The sequence below is a fragment of the Vombatus ursinus genome, unplaced genomic scaffold, assembly GCF_900497805.2.
Source record: "Vombatus ursinus unplaced genomic scaffold, bare-nosed wombat genome assembly UNPS02000577.1, whole genome shotgun sequence".
In the NCBI taxonomy this organism is placed as follows: Eukaryota; Metazoa; Chordata; class Mammalia; order Diprotodontia; family Vombatidae; genus Vombatus; species Vombatus ursinus.
In genome coordinates, this window is record NW_020940355.1 from 28912218 (window position 1) to 28935988 (window position 23771).

Below are 23771 nucleotides of genomic sequence, written 5' to 3' on the forward strand. Positions count from 1 at the left end.
CAAATGCATATTTATAGTGTGATTTGTCTTATTATCTGGAGAACTAATAATTTATTTATCATGATTTAAAAATAGGAACCAATTTTGCTTCCTTGATATTCCAGTCTTGGCTTGGACAATATCCTTCAGGTTTTACTTTGTAAGTGTTCTGAATGTTTTCTCTGGTTGTCAAAATATTTTATATCTGTGGTATAGACATTTTGCCTGATTTATTATGTAATCAATAATAATAATTTCTATTCACATAACCATTTAAAGTTAATAAAGTGTTTTGTATTATTGTTATTTGAGGAGAGGGATATACCCCTTTGTAGGTGGTTCTTTCTTTGCAATTTAAAGTCTTGGTTGTCTGGGGGCATTGAGAAGTTCAAGTGAATTGCCCAGGGTCATGGTATTGGTCAGAATCAGGACTTGAACCCATGTCTTCCTTACTCTGGGGCCAACTGTCAATTACACTGTGCTACCACTTTGTTTTACCTGCGTCTTTGGTGTGGGCATTTCCTCCATAGGAATATATTGTAATTTGTCCCTTTTCTTTTTTTTAACTGCCCTTGATTTTTGTTCAAGTTCTCTCATAGATTTTATGCAGAAAATCTGTAAGAGACTTCTAGGTCTTTTTTACATTTCATAGATATGAGTGGAACACCATGGTGGCTATTCATTTACTACCTCTCACTCTTCCCCCATAACTAGTTTACTTCCACTTTCCTCCACTATATCCATGATGCTACTTTTTTTTTTTTGGTTGGGCAATGGGGGTTAAATGACTTGCCCAGGGTCACACAGCTAGTAAGTGTTATGTGTCTGAGGCTGGATTTGAGCTCAGGTCCTCCTGAATCCAGGGCCGGTTCTCTATCCACTGCGCCACCTAGCTGCCCCCATGATGCTACTTTTGAGCCATATGCTGTGGCTTACTTGTGTCTACCATTTGTATCTCTCTATTGCTTTTTGGGTCACTCACAAATTTGATACCTTGGCAATTGTTGCATTCCAAGACTAGTGATCCTACAAAACTCCTGAGAGAACATTTGTGTTAAAAAATGATGTCTTTGTTCTGGAGCAGTTTAGGAGCCTATCAAAGTACTGCACAATTTCTCAATGTAATCCAAGTAACAATTCTCAGCCCAACTTATTATCTTTCTTCAGTGCATTTCCCAAATAATATGTGCTTATACTTTAACTCAATAGCAAGCCTGTCCAGCTGAATGCCATAGTCTAGACAATAGGCATTTTTCATTCATTTAGTTTTTTCTTTTTGGATTGTTACAACAATCTCTTTTGGTTATTCACGGATCTAATCAAGGAGGCCCTGCAATGTTCTGGGGCTTGATGTAATTAACAAAACATCACTGGTAAATAGAAACATCTGGAAGACTTTGCCTTTTTTAGGGAATTCCCCTTCCCCTTGGACTTTGTATAAGATGTTCTCTTCAGCACTGGAAAACACCTTTTTGAAACATACATTTCCCTTTCTTATACCTTATGTGGCCATTAATAATGAAAGAGTTGTTTATCTCTATGGTTAGGCCAATCAAAAAATTTTAACATGTATATGATTGACTCCTTATTGGAGGAGAGCCTTTCTACATTGTATTTGGCTCTTTGTTGACATTTGACAATGATAATACCAAGTGTAGCAACAATTATTTTTAAGTCTCTATTTTGAGCATAGCATTATACCAGCTGCTGAGAGAGACAAAATTTGGCTATGATGGAGTTTAAGTCTGTTGTCTTACTGTATGCCCCCCCCACCATCCATGAAGTAAGTGGTGTGAGTGTAATCACTACAGTTTTAACATGAAGGGACTGAGAATTAGGGAGATTAAAAAGTGACTTTCTTAAGGTCACATAGATAATTAATGGTGGAGCTGACAATCAAAATCAGGTCTTCTGGGAAGCTAGTATTTCTTCCACTACACTATCCTGACATGAAGAAAAACAGTTTGTCACATAATAAATTTCCTGTGTTCCCAAGAATCAAATATAGAGGAATTAGATCTTATCTTGTAAATGCATTTTTACTTGTCACTATCAACTAACAAAAATGTATTGCCTGGTTGACACAATTAAAAGATGAAAACAGATCTTCAAGATTTTTCTAAAACACGAAATATAAAATTAAAGAGATAAACATGGGGAACGTCTGAGAAAATAAGTCTATGCAAACATATTCACTCAAGAAAAATTATTAATATTATTATGTGTAAATCATCAACAGATAGGAAATTTTGATAAATTAGCACATACAAAAAAATCAGGAAATTGCATAACTCTTCTAAGGATCCCAACTGTACTATGTATAGAATCAGAAAGTGCTATCTGTTTGTGAGAGTTTGAGATATATCATTCAGAATTATAAAGTAGAGGGATAATTAAGCATGCTTTGCTTGACTCAAAGAGTAGACTTAACAGCAAACAAAGGTAACCATAGGGGTATATATCTGGGCTGTATAAAATGAAAATACCTTACAATAACCAGAACTATGTAAAATTGGAATGGATTCCCTGGGATGGAAATGGTCTCCTTGGAACTGAAAGTCTTCAAATAGACCACAAATATTTATTTATGAGGATAATAAATTCTGCTGTAGCATCTTATTTTAATTCTGTTGTTTTTTTTTTATTTCAAGTGTCTTTCTTATAAACAGCATCTTGTTGAATTATTTTTTCTCATCCATTCTGCTATCCACTTCCATTTTATTGGTAAGTTCATCTCATTCACATTCACAGTTTATGATTGCTAATGGTGTATTTTCTTCTATCCTCTTTTCTTCCTTCTACCTTCTTTTCTTGTCTCTCTCTCTCTCTTTCTAATTTAATTTAAAAAAAAGAAAGAAAAAAACAAATTAACAGTATTAAAAGTGAAAAGGGTAAATCCACCTCCAAAGAAGAGGAAATTGAAACAATAATTAGGAACTATTTTGCCCAACTGTATGCCAATAAATTTGACAATCTTAGTGAAATGGATAAATATTTACAAAAATATAAATTGCCTAGATTAACAGAAGAGGAAGTAAAATACTTAAATAACTGCATCTCAGAAAAAGAAATTAAACAAGTCACTGATGAACTCCCTAGGAAAAAATCTCCAGGGCCAGATGGATTTACAAGCAAATTCTATCAAACATTTAAAGAACAATTAATTCTAATACTGTATAGACTATTTGGGAAAATAGGTGAAGAAGGAGTCTTACCAAATTCTTTTTATGATATAAATTTGGTGCTGATACCTAAACCAGGAAGAGTCAAAAGAGAGAAAGAAAATTATTGACCAATTTCCCTAATGAATATAGATGCAAAAATTTTAAATTAAATATTAGCAAATAAATTACAGCAACTTATCACAAGAATACTACACTATGACCAGGTAGGATTTATACCAGGAATGCAAGGCTGGTTCAATATTAGGAAAACTATCAGCATAATTGATCATATCAACACCAAAACTAACAGAAACCACATGGTCATCTCAATAAATGCAGAAAAAGCTTTTGACAAAATACAACACCCATTCCTATAAAAAACACTAGAGAGCATAGGAATAAATGGAGTCTTCCTTAAAATAATAAATAGCATCTACCTAAAACCTTCAGCAAGCATCATTTGCAATGGAGACAAGCTAGAAGCATTTCCAATGAGATCGGGGGTAAAACAAGGATGTCCATTATCACCACTGTTGTTCAATATTGTACTGGAAAAGTTAGCTTTAGTAATAAGAGAAGAAAAAGAAATTGAAGGGATTAGAATAGGCAAAGAAGAAACAAAACTGTCACTTTTTGCAGATGATATGATGATATAGTTAGAGAATCCTAGAGAATCAAGTAAAAAACTGCTTGAAATAATAAATAAAGTTGCAGGCTATAAAATAAACCCGCATAAATCATTGGCATTTCTATATATTACCAACAAAGCCCAATAGCAAAACATAGAAAGAGAAATTCCATTTAAAATTACTGTAGACATTATAAAATATTTAAGGAGTCTACCTCCCAAGACAAACCCAGGAACTATATGAACACAATTACAAAACACTTTTCACACAAATAAAGTCAGATCTAAATAATTGGAAAAACATCAGTTGCTCATGAGTAGGCCAAGCTAATATAATAAAAATGACAATTCTACCTAAGCTAATTTACTTATTCAGTGTCATACCTATCAAACTACCAAAAATTATTTTATAGAGTTAGAAAAAATAATAAGATTCATTTGGAATAACAAAAGGTCCAGAATATCAAGGGAGCTAATGAAAAGAAATGCAGGGGAAGGTGGCCTGGCCATTCCAGATCTTAAATTGTATTATAAAGCAACAATCATCAAAACTGCTTGGTACTGGCTAAGAAATAGAGTGGAGAATCAGTGGAATAGGTTAAGTGTGCAAGACACAGTAGTCAATGACTATAGTGATCTATTATTTGATAACCCAAAGACCCCAGCTTCTGGGATAAGAACTCACTCTTTGACAAAAACTGCTGGGAAACCTGGAAAGAGTATGGCAGAAACTAGGTATAGACCAAAATCTCACACCATATACCAAAATAAAATCAAAATGGGTTCATGATTTAGATATAAAGACTGATACTGTAAGCAAACTGGGAAAGCAAAGAATAGTTTACCTTTCAGATCTATGGAGAACAGAAAAATTCATGACCAAACAGGAGACAGAGAACATTACGAAAAGGAAAATGGATAACTTTGAATACATTAAATTGAAAAGTTTTTGCACAAAGCCAATGCAACCAAGATTAGAAGGAAGGTAGAAAATTGGGAATGAATTTTTATAACCAGTCTCTCTGATAAGGATCTCATTTCTAAAATATATAGAGAATAAAGTCAAATTTATAAGAATACAAGTCATTCCCCAAGTGATAAATGGTCAAACAGGCAGTTCTCAGATGAAGGAATTTAAGCCATCTATAGTCATATGAAAAAATGTTCTAAATCACTATTGATAAAGAAATGCAAATCAAAACAACTCTGAGGTACCACATCACACCTATCAGATTGGCCAACATAACAAAACAGGAAAATAATAAATGTTGGAGAAGATGTGGGAAAATTGGAACACTAATGTGTTGTTGGTGGCGTTGTGAAATGATCCAACCATTTTGGAGAGCAATTTGGAACTATGCCCAAAGGTCTATAAAAATGTGCATATCCTTTGACCCAGCAAAAGCACTTCTATCCCAAAGAGATCATACAAATGGGAAAAGGACCCACGTGTACAAAAATATTTATAGAAGCTCTTTTTGTGGTGGCAAAGAATTGGAAATTGAGGAGATGCCCATCAATTGGAGAATGGCTGAACAAGTTGTGGTATATGAATGTAATGGAATACTCTTGTGCTGTAAGAAATGATGAACAGGCAGACTTCAGAAAAACTTGGAAAGACTTGTGTGGTCTGATGCTGAGTGAAGCAGAACCAGGAGAACATTGTACACAGTAACAGCCATGTTGTACGATGACTAATATTGATAGACTTAACCCTTCTCAGTAATACAAGGATCTAAGACATCTCCAAAGGCCTCATGATGGAAAATGCTATCCACATCCAAAGAAAGAACTATGGAATTTGAATGTGGATTGAAGGATACTATTTGCTATTTTTTTTCTTCTGTTATGTTTTGTTTCCTCTTTCTGGTGGTTCCTCCTATTGGTTCTAATTCTTCCTTACAACATGGCTAATGTGAAAATATGTTTAATAGGAATGTATATATATAGTTTATATCAGATTGTGTGATGTCTTGGGGAGGGAGATGTAGAGGGAGGGGGAGAAAAATTTTAAACTCAAAAGCATATGGAAGTGATTGTTGATAAATCAAAATAAATTAATTAAAATAAAAAAGTAAAAAATAATAATAATAATTTAAAAAGTGATCTTCCTAAAAAAAAAGCTCTTCTAGGAATTCTTGTTGGGCTTCTGTCCTATCTAAATTTTCCTTTTTTTTTTTTTTTTGCTTATAGATATTTTCAAGTCATTGTCTTCTGAATTTGTTTCTTGAGTTTCCTTGTCACCTTGATAGTTCTTTATGTTATTTTTTGTTGTGGTTGTTTGCTCATTCTTCCAGCCTATTCTTGACTTTGGACTTTATTTTAGTGTTGGGCTCTGCTCATTTCTGGAGGGGAAGTCTGGCCAGAGTGTCTGTCATTCAATATCTTTTATTTTCACAGCTCAATCTGGGAGCCTACGCATTTTCAGTGCTTCCAAAGGGGTGTGATCTGGGGAGAGGTCTGTTTACTGAAATACTTGCCTGAGGTCTGCAGTTCCTGACCCAAGTTTGAGTCTGTTGGATTGTGTGTAATTGAATTTCAGTAAACTGCTTCTTGCCTTGGTGACTGTTAGCCCAATACTAGGATCTGAAGGTTCAGAGTGACTGCACGGCTTGACTCCTCTTTGGTCTTGGTTTCCTGCCATGGTCATTCCATGGCAGGCTTATGTGCAGAACTAAAAGTTAGAATTGAATCTTCCCATCCCACCCATACAGTTCTTGGGATCAAAGTCATGCAGATCAGTTTTGGGACCTTATTCTTGGCTCTGTATACAGCTAGGGCTTCTTTCAATCTGGCCAAGACCAATTTCTCCACTATTAACTATGACATAGAACTAAATAATGAGTGACAGGGTATGCATTTCTGTTTCCAGCATTGGTTCAGAGGTCTTTTGAGATCTCTTTCTGCACTGGTGGTTCCTGCTCTGATGTTCACTTGCCCATGTACACTCTCATGCTCCCTGTAGCTGCCACCACTACCTCTGCTACAGTACTGTGCGCCTGGCCAGCCTCAGTCCTAGTGTCTTCAGTTTTCTCTATCTTCCTAAGCTGCCCTGTACTGTAAAAATGACTCACGATGACTTTTTCATGGCTTTCCTCATCAGAATTCAATCTGGACATTTTCTAGGTTATCATGGAGGTGTATTGGTTTAACTGGGAACAACTTCTTACTTTTACTCTGCCATCTTTACTCTGTCTCTGAGGAAATCATTATCCAAATTGATTCTATTCTATCTTTTCTACAACTAATAATTGCTATTTTGAACTCTATTTACTTGATGTTAACTTATAACTGATCAGATTTCTAGTTTCTGTTTTCATTAATGGACGCTCTTTTATTTAGGTTTGCTTAGAATTATAACACAGCCATTGCTATGCATTGAGTTACATAAATTAAGTTTCGGTCTAAACAATGACATCAATAATTCCTCGAAGAAGAAAAAAGCCACTGTCTACCCTTGTTTCCTTGACTTTATCTTCTTGCTTCTTTTAAAAAATTACTTTTATTCAGAACCTAAACACCAAATAGGCGACTATTTTCATATACATATTAGAACATAAAAAGAATTGTACTAGAAACTTCAAATCTCTAGTATATATAGCTAGTTTTCCTTTAAAAGTGTTTTAAAAAATAATCATGTAACTTTCAAGCTGTCTTGCTTGCCTGCTATTCCTTCTGGCCTTCCCTCTGCTTTCTTCTGTTCCTTTAAAAAAACTGCTTCAGTGTTCCTCTTTTTTATCTTTTTCTTTCTATTTTATGGGCAACTCGATCTACTCCTTTCATCCCATGCTCAAATTTAAAATAAGGAAACCAAAACTCTTTAAAAATATTCAAAGACAAGAAAATGAATTCTTACATTGTCTAAATCCACAAAATGTAAGCTTTATTCTACACCTTGAGCTCATCATCTCTCTGGAAAGAGGCTTTCACTCATTTTTCAACTCCTTGTAATCTGACTTACCTCCTCACTCAAGTGGAACTGTTCTCTCTAAAGTTAAAATTTTTTTTTTAAAAACAGTTATAGTTTCATTATAGTTTCCTCCAGAATCCCTCTCCCCTTCCTTCCAGAGAACCATTTCATATAACAAGTAATATTTTTTGAAGAAAAAGAAAAAGTAAAAAATCATCACAACTAATTAATACATCAAAAAGTCTAAAAAAAATGTGCATTGTGCAACAGTTGTGGACACCCACCTCTTCAAAGAGATGGGGGTATATATGGTCTTATAGCTCTCCTTTTAGACCATTCTTTATAATTTTACAACATTAACTTATGCTTTTTTGTGTATGTGGTTATTCTTTCTGTTTACATTGTGGTAGTCGTTGTATATATTTCCTTGGCTATGTTGGCTTCACTCTGCATCAGTTTATGTATATATCTTTCCACTCTTCTCTGTATTCATTATATCCATCGTCTTTTATAGCATAGTAATATTTCATTACATTCATATACCATAATTTGTTTAGATATTCCTTAATTGATAGTTATCTACTTTGTTTCCAATTCTTTGTTGTTACACAAAAATGCTGCTTATAATGTGGCATATGTGGAGACTTTCTTTTTATCAGTGGCATCCTGTGTTTAGAGAAGTGCCTGACAAATAATAGGTGCTAAATATATGTTTGTTGATTGATTAATTGATGTGTGTTGGACCCTTGGTTGCCCCCATACTAGTCCTAGCTTTGCCTTACTACTTAACAGAATTATTTTGAAAAAAAGCACTAACTGAACTGAAAAATCCTATATAAACACAAATACTAGCGATTACCAGTGACTAACAATTAGCAACAAATCAAAGGGGCTTCACTGTGTAAAAACATTCCAGGACAAAATTGGAATGAAGGCTTCTCAAATATAGATTATAACTGAAGCTATTATGCAGTGAAAAAACAGCAACCACAAATCAGGCCAATGTCAATAATGGATTCATATCGATTCCCCCATAATTCTGTGATTTCATTATTGTGGGAAACTTCTGTTGTGGAATCTTTTTCCAGTGAATTAGCAGATCAATCACAAATAGAGTTTAAGTGAATCTCTCCATGGTTACACAGCTAATAAATGGTAGAGGTGAGATTTGAGCCCATGTCTCAATAATATTCAATTCAACATTCTACCCATAATACCATGCTAGCTATTTTTAGGTTGATTAGGGTCAAACAAATTCAGTCATGAAGTTTCTGTTAATTTGACAAACAATTTGACAACTAACAATTTAATGTTTCATTTAGGATGTCAGAGCCATATTTATCTGGAACATAAATAGCCATCTATTATTTTAAACATTAAGATTTAGTCTTAAAGCTTTGATTTTGCAATATAATCCTGTGGAAGAAATAATCTTAGTTTATTTCCAGAAAACCCTCAGAATTGAAAATTAGAGACTTGATATCAAGAAATTAATTGAATTAGGATTTTGAACTCCTTTGAGAGTGGGCATTTTTAAAGCTGTCAAATCACAGGATGATGAACATGAAAAACTTGAAGCCATAAATATCTCTTGATAGAAAAAGACCAATGAAATCTGCGAAAGAGCCTAATCTCTTCAAATAAGATGTATAGAATGAGTTGAATAGACCTCATAGAACAGAGTGTTAATGTTGAGGGATCTGAAATAGCTTCTAGTGCTATACCCTTTTCATTTGGGTCAAGGACATATTAAAAATACATTAGTGTGTTCATTGTAATTTTTTCAAGACACTATAATAAAAGGATGAAACCCAGTTATGGGTATAGTTAGAAGTATGAGAAATTAGCTTAATTCATAGAAAATCACACCTGTTCTTTTCCTAATGTGGAAGATAGACATTCATATTTTGCTAGATTCTCATTAGATAAGGTATGTAAACGTTGGAGTTTTGGCTTGCCTGATAAGCCCAAGAGGGCACATAATCTATAGAAAATGCAATGAACAGATAACGATTTTCTGGCCTGTTTCCCACTAATTGGTTTATGGTCATATATAAATAAGAAAATGAATTCACCAAATTAATTTGCCTCTCATCAAAATGTGTTTTGCTTCTCTGCGCCCTCCAAATAGTTTAAATAGATAAGTGGCAACAAAGTATACCAAAAGGTTATTTAAAGCTTTATGATATGGGGCAGCTAGGTGGCTCAGTGGATAGAGCACCAGCCCTGGAGTCAGGAGGACTTAGAGCTCAAATCTGGCCTCAGACACATAACACTCACTAGCTGTGTGACTCTGGGTAAATCACTTAACCCCAATTGCTTCACTAAAAAAAAAAAAAAAGCTATTCCCTGTGGTTTTGGTAATGGGATTGATACTTCTGCCAAACTACTTCAATGGCACGTGTCAGTTAAGTGTCTTTAATGTATAAGACACCGTGAGAGGACAAAGGGATCCCAAAATGAAAAAAGACATAGTCCCTGCCTTCAAGGAGATTACTGGGGGAAGGGTGGGAGATGGAGTGATATATACACAGATAAATATAATTTAAGGAAGGGGATGATGGAAACAAAAAAGAGATTCAGAATTAGAGAAATGAGAGAATGCCAGTTGGAGGGATCATAGAAAGTTCCTCGGTGGGTAGCACTTGAGCTGAACCTTGAAGGAAGCAATCATTTGGATACATTGTTCTAGTCATTGGAAAATGCAGATGTAAAAGATAGCAAATTAAGTTCAGGGAATGGAAACGCATAGCTTTATTTTATTTTTGGAATGAACAGTATGCAAAATGGAATATGTGAAGTAGATTTAGGAAAGTAGATTTGGAAACAGATCATAGAAGGCTTTGAATGCTGGCCTAAAGAGCTTATGTGTTATGCCAGAAAAAAAAGAGAACTTAAGGGCAGCCTGAGGTGTGAGTGGGTGGAGAGGATCCCCATTCCATAGTACCCACTTATTTTGGTAATCATGGGATAGTTTATAATCTGATTTCATGCAACTAGAACCTTCCCATTCATCTTGAATCTGTCCTTCCTTCCTTCCTTCCTTCCTTCCTTCCTTCCTTCCTTCCTTCCTTCCTTCCTTCCTTCCTTCCTTCCTTCCTTCCTTCCTTCCTTCCATCCATTTCTTTTATGGCTTTACTGTTTCTTCTGTTTACTCTTTAGTTTTGATTTCTGGATTGAAGGCTTGTGCTTGGGTGTAACTCTGCTTCTACCCATACTCTTAGGTATCGTGGACAAGATCTGCTTGTTCCTAGATACAGTGGTTAAGACTAGACCACACCTTTCAGGGATTTTCTGACATTATATCCTTGTGTTCAGGCTCAATCTGCCCTCTATATAGGGTTGGGTATGGTCTATCCATGTGCTGGTTTGGCCCTGTCTCCTGCTGAATCTTGGGTTCTGATATGCCCCTGAACTCTTTACTGGTCTGGTCCTATTTCTTGCTGCAGCTGGAGCTCTGGTGTGACCCTTTGCTGGACTCTAGAACTGTCTCTCTCCTACTGTATTTAATAAGGCAGTATGTTTAATAAAATTGTCCTAGTACAACATACGTATTGTTGTAATTGGCCATCTCTCTTAAGCAGTAAGTTCAATATGATGCTGTTCTATGATGAAACATCTTCATCTTGGAAGATAGGAAGAGGGAAATTATGAGAAATTACAAGGTGTGGTCATGCCATCACCAGACTAGGAGTCAGAAGACTTGAGAGGGAGCTTGGGAAAAAAAGAAAAAAGAAAAAAGAAAAAAGAAAAAAAAGAGTAACAAAACAAAAGACAACTTCCCCCTCAAAACCTTATTATTCAGAGACCTTAATTTGCTCATCTATAATGAGAGGACTTAACTATAATAGGGCCTTGTAATCTTTTGAAAGAGAAGAGCCATTTTGGGGAAAATATTTTCAGTATATGCCTTTATGAAGAGTCACTTCAAGAGCTATGTATATTTTTGTATTTGTATTCTCTGGTCTAGACCTATGATTTCCTTGGTGTATGGAGCCCTAATTAATAATATATTCCCCTCTAATGTAATAATAATAATAATAATAATAATAATGATGATGATAATATGTATGTATGTATACAGATACAATACACACATATATACACATGTTTTCCCCATTAGAATGTGAGCTTCTTGAGGAAAAAGGACTATTTTTACTTTTTTCCTTGTATTCCCAACACTAAATACATTGTCAAACACCTAATAAATTGATTCTGAGAATAACTCCTCAAAATCTTCAGTTTTAGAGAGTTGCCTTAGTGAGTCACTGTGAGGTAAAGAGATTTATTTATTGTTACACAGGTAGCATGTGTGAAAGGTAATACTTGAAACCAGGTCTTCCTGATTTTGAGGCTAGATTTAACCACTATGCCATACTACCAGTTTTAATTTATGCAAGTTAATGTAACTTAATAGACTAAATAATAAATTTTTTTCTAGAAGGTTCACATTACAATGTATAAGTGTGGCCTAGGAACTGGAGAGAGATGCTTGAGGTGCTTCTACAGCCTTCTTCCTTTAGGCCAATGAGTTTAGGAGGTTAGATTACTATATTTTGGAAGGTCATGCCCCGAATGGATCGAGATATGAAAAAAATTAAAAAGTGGAGGTAGAGTAAGGGAAATGTGACAACAACAAATGCTAGGCTGACATGTTTCAGGCAGAGTAGTGGTGGGAGTAGGAGAATGTTGTCAAAGTGGGGCTACAATAAGGATAGGGGTCCAAATGGGGTGCTTCAGTAAGGAAGAGGTACTACGAACAGCTTAGAGAGGCCTTTACTGGTCTAATATTCAATGTTTTATTACGGCAAATGTTTATGCATTAATGAGACATATCAATACATAACTACAGATTTGTTTGTTTATTTTTGGCTAAAAGAGCCACATGTAGGTGTTTAAAGCTTTAGAAGGAGCTAGATGGTTTCTTTGTCCTCTCCCCACCCCCAGCTCTAATGTTGATGATTCTATAGCACGAATTTAAATTCTGCATAATGAAGACATATTTTCTACCTAATTCTTTAGAAAAGGTGCTCGGGGCACCAAAGAAGCGCATGAAAACTTCATGAAACATTATAAAAAAATATTTCAGAAAGAAAAGAAGATCTTGCCTTACCCCCCAACAACCCCAGTCAAATTGTAAGTAGTATGGCTTCTAAAAGATAGATCACTTTATCTACATGTGTGTAAGGCTGAAAGTAACAGGCAAGTTCTCCCCATTGTGTCTTAGCTGAGAAAAACTGGTAATCAATGCTTGTTCAGATTTTTTTGCAAAATGATTATTTCCGCTTACTGGCATTTTGTGATGTACAGGAGCAAAGCAATCTGGAGGGTTCATCTCCACTCAATATACCTGTGTTAGTATTAGTGGTAATGATGGTATTTATTAGTGAAGAATATTTTGAAATGCATAAGTTATCTGAGAGTGAATCACTGATTCAAAGTAGAGGTAAAGGATTTGAGGAGGTAATCTTGCTTAACTCATGCATCCAGGCAGAAAATCCTAGACAAAGGTGTATCCATTGTTTTGAAAGCTAAAAAGGATTAAGTGCTTTAAACTGAATAAAAGTAAAATGAATCATAAAGAACCAGCTTATTTTGTCAATAGGAGACCAAGAATTTTGTCAATGGGGGATCTGGAATCTTTTCTTGGCTAGTCTTCTAACTCACTATGACATTGGGAAAGTCACATTTTGGGTCTCTCTCCCTTTTTTTTAAATCTGTAAAAGTTGTTGTTTAGCAGTTTTTCAGTCATACTTGACTCTTCATGACCCTATTTGGGGATTCCTTGATACAGATACTGGAATGGTTTGCTGTTTCCTTTTCCATCTTGTTTTACAGCTGAGGAAACTGAGGCAAACAGGGTTAAGTGACTTGCCCAGGGTCACCCAGCTACTAAGTGTCTGAGGCTAGATTTGAACTCAGGAAGAGGAGTCTTCCTGACTCTAGACCTGGCACTCTATCTATCCCCTGCACCACCTAGCTGCCCAAATCTGTAAAAGGCAGGATGTCATAGTAGATAGAGTTAGAAAGATCTAATTTCAAAATCTATTTCTGACACATACTAGCTAAGTGACCATGAGCACATCACTTAAGCTCTCAGTTCCTCAGACAACTTTATAAGCCTATGAGAGGCCATGTACTGTGCTGTAGTAGATAGAGCTCACAACCTGGAGACTGGAAGAATTAAGTTCAAATCTTACTTTTAGCTAAGCAAGTTCCTTAACCTTTCTGGTTCTTAGTTTCCTCATCTATGAAACGAGGAGGTTGGTCTTGATGACTTTTAAGGAAACTTTTAATTCTAAACCTATGAGCTTCTGATCTTGAGTTAAAGATGAGTTCCTAACCTACCTTGATGAAGGGAGTTTCCACACAGGAAATTTCCCCCACTGACAAAATCATAGGTATGAACAAAAACAAAACAAAAACAAACATGAATATGATATCTTGGATAATTTTAAAGATTACTTTTAGCTTCAAAATTCTGTAATTCTTTACTACATTATTTTTCTTGATGTGTTATTTTACTCTAACCCAACCTTTATACAATAAAGTGACAATGATGAAATAGGAAAAAAGGAAACTTATCTTTGAGGCTGACAATGAGGTTCAAATGAATCTGACTTGGAGAAGGTATTAATTCTTTGAGTAATAGCAATATAGGAAATGGTACCTTAATGATAAGAAGAAGCCTAAGGACTTGGAAGAAGTTAATGAACTGTTTATTCTCTGTTGGTAGGCATGAGTAGACCCATGGGTAGAATTGTTTTTTTATGAATATTTTAATGCTCTGAATTATATTTCAGCTCCATCATGTCTTCTAGGATCAGCTTTTCTTTTTCAAAGAGCACATAATTGAGATAATCAACCAATCGACAATTATTTATTAAGTGCCTACTATATGCCAAGCACAGTGCTTGGGTACGAAATAAAAAGACAAAAAATTAAATCTATGCCTTCAAGGGAGAGAGGGAAGAAAGGGAAAAAGCACTTAAGTGCCCACTATGTGCTAGATATTGTGCTAAACGCTTTATGTTCTATCAGAGGAGAAAACATGTAATACATCCATATATATATATACATACATACATACATATATAGATACACACATAAATATTAGATCACTTTTAAAAATTGCAGGGGGAAGCACTGGCATCTGAAGGAAACTTCAAAGGCCTTGTTTAAAAATTGGACTACATCTACCATATCCACTCCATCAATCAATCAATAAACATTTATTAAGGCACCGTACTAAGTACTGGGGATACAAAAAGAGGCAAAAGACAGTTGCTTCCTTCAAGGAACTTACAATCTAAGGAGAGAGACAACAATACAAACAAATATATACAAAACAAGCTATATACAGGATAAACAAGAAATAATGAACAGATGGAAAGAAGTGGAATTAAGAGAGGTTGGGAAAGACTTTCTGTAGAAAATAGGATTTTAGTTGGTACCTGAAGGAAGCCAGGAAAACCAGTAGTAAAAGCAGAGAAGGGAGAGTGTTCTAGGCATGGAGGACAAACAGAGAGAATGCTGGGAGCCAAGAGACGGTGTGTCTTGCTCATGGAAGAACCAGGAGGCCAATGTCACTTGATTGAAGAGTAAGTGTTGGGGAGTAAAATGTAAGAACACTGGATAATAATATATACAGGATAATAATAAGGAAATTGGGATATGGGAAATTTATATACATTTACCTGGCTCACATGATTACTAAATGTAAGAGTTAGGTAACTTGATCTCAGATCTGGTGACCCTAAGACCATTTATTTTTAATTTTTTTTTTACAACTATGCCATGTTGTTTTCTATGAAAGCCTTGGAAATAGATGAGATTGTGAAGGGAGAGAGTGTAGAAAGAAGAGAACAGAGTCTCAAGAACAGGCCTGTGGAGGACAATAATTAAGAAGGGACGAGAATACAATAAAAGAAGTCAGCAAAAGAGACATAGAAGGTTTGTTCAGAAAGGTAGGTAGTGAATCAGGATAGGATAGTGTCAGAGAAACCTAGGAAAAAGGAAATACCTACAAGAAATGGGTGGCCAATTATGTTATAGAAGAACATGTTAAGAAGGATAAAAGGATAAAAAGACTGATAAAAGTAATCAAATCAACAAGTATTTATTGTGTGCTTACTATGAGCCAGGCATTGTGCTAAGCACTAGGGATACAAAGAAAGGCAAAAAAGTCCCTTCTCTCAAATAACTTCCTTTATGGGGGAGACGACATGTAAGCAACTCCACCAAAAGAAAATGTATGCAGGGTAAATTGGAGCTAATTTCAGAAAGAATACACTAAGATTAAAAAGGACTGGGAAAGACTTCTTGTAGAAAGTGGGACTTCAGCTAAGAGTTAAAAATAAAGCCTGAGAAGCTATGGGATGGAGATAAAGAAGAAGATAATTAGAGGCGTAGTATATAATGCCTGAGTCAGGATTGTGGTTGTAGTTTGTCCTTCTTTCTCAAAAAGGACCATATCATGGAGATGATGACATGATTTGCAATTGACTTTGATTTGAGTGAAGGAGGGCTGTGCAAAGTCACCAGCCTCACTTTATCTTCCAGAACCATCTGGGTCCAGTGGCCAGATATCAGTCAGGATGACTGGAGATGGCTCAGGATGCAGTGGGAGACCTTGGCCCTTTTAACCTAAGGTCTTTTCAAGTTCTCACTTTGAATGAGGCAAAGCCCATTCATGGAGAGGAGGGAGTAAGGCTATAGGAAGGGACTAGGTAATGAAGGTCTTTATAAGTCAAACAGACATTACTGAATTTGTCTATTAGGAGGTCATTGGCAACCTTGGAGAATAGAGTTTCAGTAAGTGTTGGGGAAAGAAACCACTTGATGAGACTGTATAGTCAAAAGAATTTTTTGTTTGTTTGATAATAGGGGAGACCTGAGCTTGTTTGTTACCAATAAATAGGATCTGTTAGAGAGAGAAAGATTGAAATTGAGAGAGATGGAGTCACTACCACATAGATAAAGATTCATCAGCTTGGAGAAAAGGAATGTGACCTACTATTTTTTCCCCATCTTTGTTCACATTGCATCCAAAGCACTCAATTGACCAAGGTTGACATCAGCCAGCTAGCATAAACAGTAATGATGGTGGGTGCACAGAGTTTTATTTCCTGTAGACAGGAACATGGGTAGACAAAAGTGTATTCAATAGAACGAAATTCCATCAAAGTATTTGTTCCCTATGGGGTAAATGATATTTTGGGATTTGAACTATATGTAAACACATAAGCCATTCTTCCTTTTGATCTGAGACAGAGATAGGGAATGAACCTGTGGTTTTACTAGTAGGGAACTCCCTGGTAAGGTTAACTCCCTCTATCAATGCAGGTTAACATCTTTTCTGCAACTTAATGTTTTAGTTGCCAAGAACATTGAGAGGCCACAGGACTTGCCCAGGGTCACATAGCTAGTATATATCAGATACAGAGTTTGAACCCAGGTCTTCCTGGCTTTGAGGTTAGCTCTTTGTCCCCTATGTCTCACTACTTCACTTTGATCTTAAAATGTGGTAAAATAGTTCGAGGGTTTCTGTGTTGTTATATGAATCTCAAAAAAATATGAATTTCTATTTTTGTGTTGATATATTCCATTTGCTGATTAATGAACTTTAAGTCCTTCAGGGAATATTGCAAAACTAGATAATTTCCCTAGGTGTGCAGTCTTGTTGGATTGTTTTTTTTTTCCCTAAAAGAAAATGGGGAAAAAAAGGAAGCTTAAAGAACTTTATTTGATGCATATTAGAACAGCTAGATTTTGGAATTTAATTTCCAATTTTATCCGTACTTCAGCATCTAAACTAGCAAAACTAATTTCTACCCTACTCCATCTCCATCATCAATCATCAGTCATCATCATCATCATCATCATCATCATCATCATCATCATCATTATCATCACTATCACTGATATTTATATAGCATTAGCTTTACAAAGTGCTTTACATATGTTATGTCATTCAGTCCTCACAGAAGAGTCCTGTAAGGCAGATGCCATTCTTGCCCCCCTTTTCTAGATATAGAAACTGAGGCCAAGATCTGTTTAATTGATTTTCCTGGGGTCATACAGAGGGTAAATAACCTAGTGAAGGATTTGATAAAGGTCTTAGGTCTTCCTGACTCCCAACCCAGCATGCTCTGTCACTTAAAGATCCCACTTTCTCTTAAAAGAGGAATAGCAGCATGGCATATGGCATTCCTAAGCTTCAGCTCTCTGTGTGTTTGCCTTGGAGTACTCATCCTAGTCTACAGTTAATAAAGCTTCATGGTGCTTAGGAGTTGATGATGCATTGAGTGGGCAGATAGCACTAACTGTGATGATGGGGGACAGTCAGAGCTGGCTGTTCTGGTCTATGACGGGAAGGCAGACTGCTTCTGGTTCATTGGTTCCCTAAATCTCTTTCTGCCTCTCTGTCTCTGTCTCTCACTGTCTCTTTTTCATGTAATACTGGACAGAACTAAGGATTATACTTCTTAGGATGACTCTTTACAAAATTATGCAGCAAGGACCGCAAATGCGGAAAGACTTTAGAGAAGAAAGTGATCAGAGCTTCTACCAGGGGTGGAACTAGCCAGACCTGTAATGCCTGGGGTCTTGTAGATCAAATATGTACATCAACACAGAGTGAACAGACATCCAGGGGAGGTCCCATCAGCAGTCAATAAGAGGAAGTTCTAAAGGGCATAAGGTAGTGGAAAGAACACTAGATTTGAAGTCAAAGGCCACCTTGGTTCAAATTCTCTCTCTCTCTCTTTTTTTCTCTCTCTCTCTCCTTACTTGAGTGACCTTGGTCTTCATCATCTTGTTTTCAGTTTCCTCATCTATAAAATGAAGAATTTGGATTAGATGCTCTCTAAGGTTTAAATCCTGTGATTTCCTAGGGAAAAGGGAAAATTGATGGGCAAGGAGTGTCATGGCTGTGTAGCAGTCTATAGAAGTAGAGATCAAGAGTAGGACTTAATTCCATAGAAGGAGATTGAGGTAGAGATATCAGTAGAAAACCTCAGTCTCAAAAGAAGTAGGGGTACTCAGTAAGGAGCCAAGGCAAAGACATGGGGCGCAAGATAGTAATCCAATTATTTGACATTGGATACAAGATCAGGGCTTGGTCACAAGGAACAAAGCAAGAATCCACTTACTAGAAGCAAGACAGAAGGAGAGGAGTATTAATAGCTAGGATACCCTGATGATGTCCCACTGGCCTTGGTCTCTTTAAATTCCCCTTGTTTGGAGCAGGATCAGAGATGACTCTATAGGTGAGGGTTAAAATGTTCTGGCTTCCAAGTCTAAGACCAAAGGATAGAATAAAAGAAAGAGTTTAGGTTGATCAGTTGATATCAATCAGTTGATAATTATTTATTAAATAGCTACTGTGTCAAGTACTAAGGAGAGAAAAATCAAAAATGAAATGTTTTCTGCCCTCAAGAAGCTTATATTCTACCCAAGACCTTTAGCTTAGAAGATGGTAGGAATGGTATTATCACTGATAGAAATAATGTTAGATTGGTGAGGGAAGAAGACAAGTTTTGTCTACTTATTTTGAGTTTAAAGAGACTGTGTGATGTCTAAAAGAAGCTGTTTTTATTTTATTTTATTTTTTTTTAGGCAATTAGGGTTAAGTGACTTGCCCAGGGTCACACAGCTAGTGTTGAGTGTTTGGTCTGAGGCCAGATTTGAACTCAGGTCCTCCTGACTTCAGGGCTGGTATTCTATCCACTGCACCACCTAGCTGCCCCTATAAAGCTAACTCAACTAGATAGGAAATCCCTCAAGCAATTGAGTTTATATATATATGTGTGTGTGTGTATGTATATATGTGTGTGTGTGTGTGTGTGTGTGTATATATATATATATATATATATATATATATGTTTTTTGTGAGGCAATTGGGCTTAAGTGACTTGCCAAGAGTCACACAGCTAGTGAGTGTTATGCGTATGAGTCTGGATTTGAACTCAAGTCCTCCTGACAACTCCAGGGCCAGTGCTCTATCCACTGTGCCACCTAGCTGCCCCTAAATGAAGCTGTTTTGTAGACAGATCAAAGTATAGGACAAAAATCCTAAATATAAAAATAGGTGTCATAGCCTTAAATCCTAACTTTTCTATTTTGTTTTGTGTTATAGGAATAATAATTTAATACATCTGTGTAAATGCCCATTATCAGTGTAGTGAAGCTTTGTACCAGCAGAATGTAAGAAAAACTGAATTTCACTTGTTTTATTAATTGGAGACCTGCCAGGTTTCTCTCAGAGGGCCACAGATTGGTCAGGGGGGACAAAAGTCACGAGCTGGAAAATGTATTGAATTATACGCAAGGACAATTGAAAGTCACTACAATTTTTTGTTTGTTTGTTTTTGTTTAATTGTAAAATGCAAAGAATACCCACCTATTCCTAAACTGTTTTAAACTCCTTAGAGAGTCTAAAATCTTATTAAATATAATAAATCATCTTATAAAACACTGAGGAACTTGTGCCAATCCTTTGATTTAGCTATCCTGGCCATCTTATAGACTAAGTCTGAAAACCGGAGAAGTCTATTCATGTTAGGAGAGGTGGACTTCCCAATACGCTTAGAGAGCTGCTTAAAAGGTGGTTGGACCAAGGGAAAGTTGGTGGTCACAAGTATAGTGTTTTGGTTATCAGAGAGAACTGGAGACTGCCATCTTTATGGGAAAGTTTGTTTTTTCTCCTCCCTTCCTCCCATCTTCCTCTCTATTAAGATGTTAAAAAAAAAGAGAAGGGAGTTGTCTGTATTTTATGACCCCATAGTGTTTTCTGTAACATGAGGCATCTCTGAATTCAAAGCACTCGAATGAGATCATGTTTTATTTTATCAGTTCGTGTTTCCTGGGTGGTCTTTTCCACTTTATATTTTTGATTTTATAATGTCATATTTCTCAGATATTGGTTACTCAGTTGCTGTCAGTTCTGGTGGGGGTGGGGGGAGTTAAAATGAATTTCCCCAGACCATTTTGCTTTAGAACCTTGTTATTTGTCAGACTTCTCTGATGGGAAATGATTTTATCATCAGATTCCATAGCACCCCAAAGATGTCTTGCACTCTGCCCTGTGTACCAAATGATGACTCACTGAATTTAGTAACTCTGCCACAACATATGCTACCCATTTCCTGCCACAGGTATAAAGTCTGTTGTAAAACACCAGCACGGAAAGAGAGAACGTAGCTATATTCAACAAGGCCATGATGTGATTGAACCCAGGAGCAGAAGAAACATTTGAAGCCAGGAACATATTTAACTGGGGTGAAAACTACAGGATTACAGTGACTAATGTTAAATTTAAGGGCTTTTTTTTTTTAACTCCAAACAAATGTTGAGGGGATATCTAGGTATTAATGTGCAGCAACAACAGAATTGCAGTTATTATTATCTTTGGGTTTGATAGCAGTATGATCAGTTTCTGAGAGTTTTGATTGTAAAACAGATTCATCAACACAGAAAGATTAGGGATTGTTGGAAGAATTGGCAAGTTAGATCATCTCCGAAAATGAATTTTTCAACTTTCAATATGAGAAAATATAAGGTTAAAACTGAGTAGAGAGTAAACAAAAGTCATTTGGGCATTGAACCTTGAGTAATTTTTGTTTCTGATTAGAATCTTGAGAAAGATTCCTAAGACAGAAATTCATGGACAAACTAAATAAATTATTACTTCTGATATTGTCATTAAAAAAAAAAGTCATGTGATTTAGCACCTCCACCATTAAAATCAATGAAAACTGAAACCAGTCAATTTTATCCCTTATCGGTCAAAGTTATGGTACCCTATGAAGGAAGCCATTTTTTTAAAGCTGAAATGACTATAAAAGATAAACATAATGAGCTCAAACTGATTTCTCCACTCCTTAAAATTCTCTGCTTCATAAAGTTAGTACTATTTCACCTAAGGTAAGCAGATGGAAGAGAAAATAGAACAAGAGACCAGAAGAATTGGTCAGCTTAAATTTAACATTTAAAGGCACATTAAACATGATAGTAAATGAAAGAATTATTTGATTCAAATCTGCAAATACGTAAGTCAATGAGAAGTTACTTGTAATGATGTGAACATAAATAATTAAGACCAACATCAAGTCCTAAGATGGATGAACAATGCTTCCTCAATTGTGGAAAATATCAGGAAGTAGAAAATGTTTTGACATTTTCTGTTGCATCAAATCTTCCAACACTATCAATTTTTGTCTCTATCTCTGTGTTTGTCTCAGTGAGATTCAGATATGAAAAATGTTAAAATTAAATCCCCACAAAAAACTAACACATTCTTGTCAGAGCATACTGGCCTATATATTGAGAAAATATAAAAATGTAGTCTATATGAAATACATTTCCCTCAATTTCTACATAATGGCAGTAAAGCCACTGGGATATTAGAATTATTAGATATTAATTAATTAATTAGACGTTAGGTCATACCTCCTTTTGGAAGAACACAAATTTAAAGGTAACTGGACACCAGTATCTGTTTACAGGCTGGAATTGAAGCCTTTAGTTGAAAGCAGACAGCTAACACCAACTGTAGTGTTGAGTTGGAAGGGATTATTGACCCAATGGTTGGAATAGTAGAAGTGTCCCCTTAAACAGGAAACTTGTAATTCTTTTAGGCTAAAGCTGGGCCACATGAAATACTTAACATTTGAGGGAATCTCACAGCTGAAGGCTCATGTGGAACATTAATTATGAATTCCCCACAAGTAGTTGGACAATCTTGTCAGTTTTCTTTTATGAAAAGAAACCACTTGTGGGAGATGATTGCATGAGAATATGACCTCTCCTTTGTGGGAATTTAATTTTTTTAAAAAAATTTAATCTAGTTGGGGTGTGCAGAGGTAAGGCTTCTTAGCAGTAAGAGACAGAAAGTCAATCTCCTTGTTTTCATGAATCCCTTCAACAAATCATAGACCCCAAGTGCAGTATGTATTTTTTTTTCTTTCAGAAAGGGAGAAAAAATTAAACCATCTAAGTAAAATTAAACCATCTGTCTTAGAGTTGAAAGATGTGCCCATTCTTCCATTAAAAAATACTGATATCTGACTTTATTTGAATTGATGACTATACAGATGTATGTCCCTAGATTCAATTTACTCATGTTGTTAAAATAAGTAACATTATGATAGACCATGCATAACAGGGAATTAAGGCATTACTTTGTCAAAATGTCACATATAAACTATAACAGAGTTTTAAGAAATGGATTTTATCTTCAAAAACTTGATTTTAATTAGACACAGAATAGGATAAAGAAAGAAAAAGCTTAGTATCAAGTTGACTAAATTCTCTGGTTCATAACCTCATCCTCTAAGATCACAATTTTGTAAAATGACCTTCTCTTTTATTTTAACACTGAGTCATGCATAAATGAAGTATTAGTCTGATGAATGCAATTGGACCTTGGGAAAATATATGCATATGGTCACCTTATCACAGTCCTTACAACCTCAATGAAAGTGTAGAATACAGTATGTTTGTTAGGGACATGTCTCTTAGGCCTGGCAGTCAAGGCAGTATGTGTGGTTAGTAGCTCATCTCAGAAGATATGACAAAATAGTAAAAATCTATTTTGTTTAAAAAATTTGCATGTTAACTTTGAGCATTGAAATACTCTAGCTTGTCAGTGACCTTCCTAAAATATGTCCAAAGTGAATATAACACTACTGATGTGGTCTACTATGGGAAGAGTACAAGAAGATATTTTATATACATACATACATACATATATATTATATATATATATATATACACACACACACACACACATATATATATTTTATTCTGGACACTATGCCTCACCCTTCATAGAGCCTTATTAGCTTTGTGCCTTCTTTGTCACACTGTTGACTCATTAGCCCCAGATCTTTTTTTTTTATACAAATTGTTATCTAATCAAGCCTCATCCAGCCTGACTTTGTATAGCCAGTTTTTAAAAATACAAGTGTGACTTTATACTCATCTGTATTAAATTTCATTATATTAAGTTCATGCAATTGTTTTCACCCAACAAGATCTTGTTGATTTCTAATTGTCATCCTTTGTGTTAGCTTTTCTTCTCGGTTTC

At 35.6% G+C, this 23771-nt stretch overlaps 1 protein-coding gene across 1 annotated transcript in view; it reads left to right on the plus strand.

The window, feature by feature from the left end:
• The window catches only part of CNBD1 (cyclic nucleotide binding domain containing 1), a 519625-nt gene that overhangs the window by 21650 nt on the left and 474204 nt on the right, over window positions 1-23771 (plus strand). Inside the window, exons 2-3 of the mRNA XM_027870893.1 lie at window positions 6644-6764; window positions 12704-12817. Coding sequence (XP_027726694.1) covers window positions 6644-6764; window positions 12704-12817 — 235 coding nt within the window. The remainder of the gene's footprint in view (window positions 1-6643; window positions 6765-12703; window positions 12818-23771) is intronic.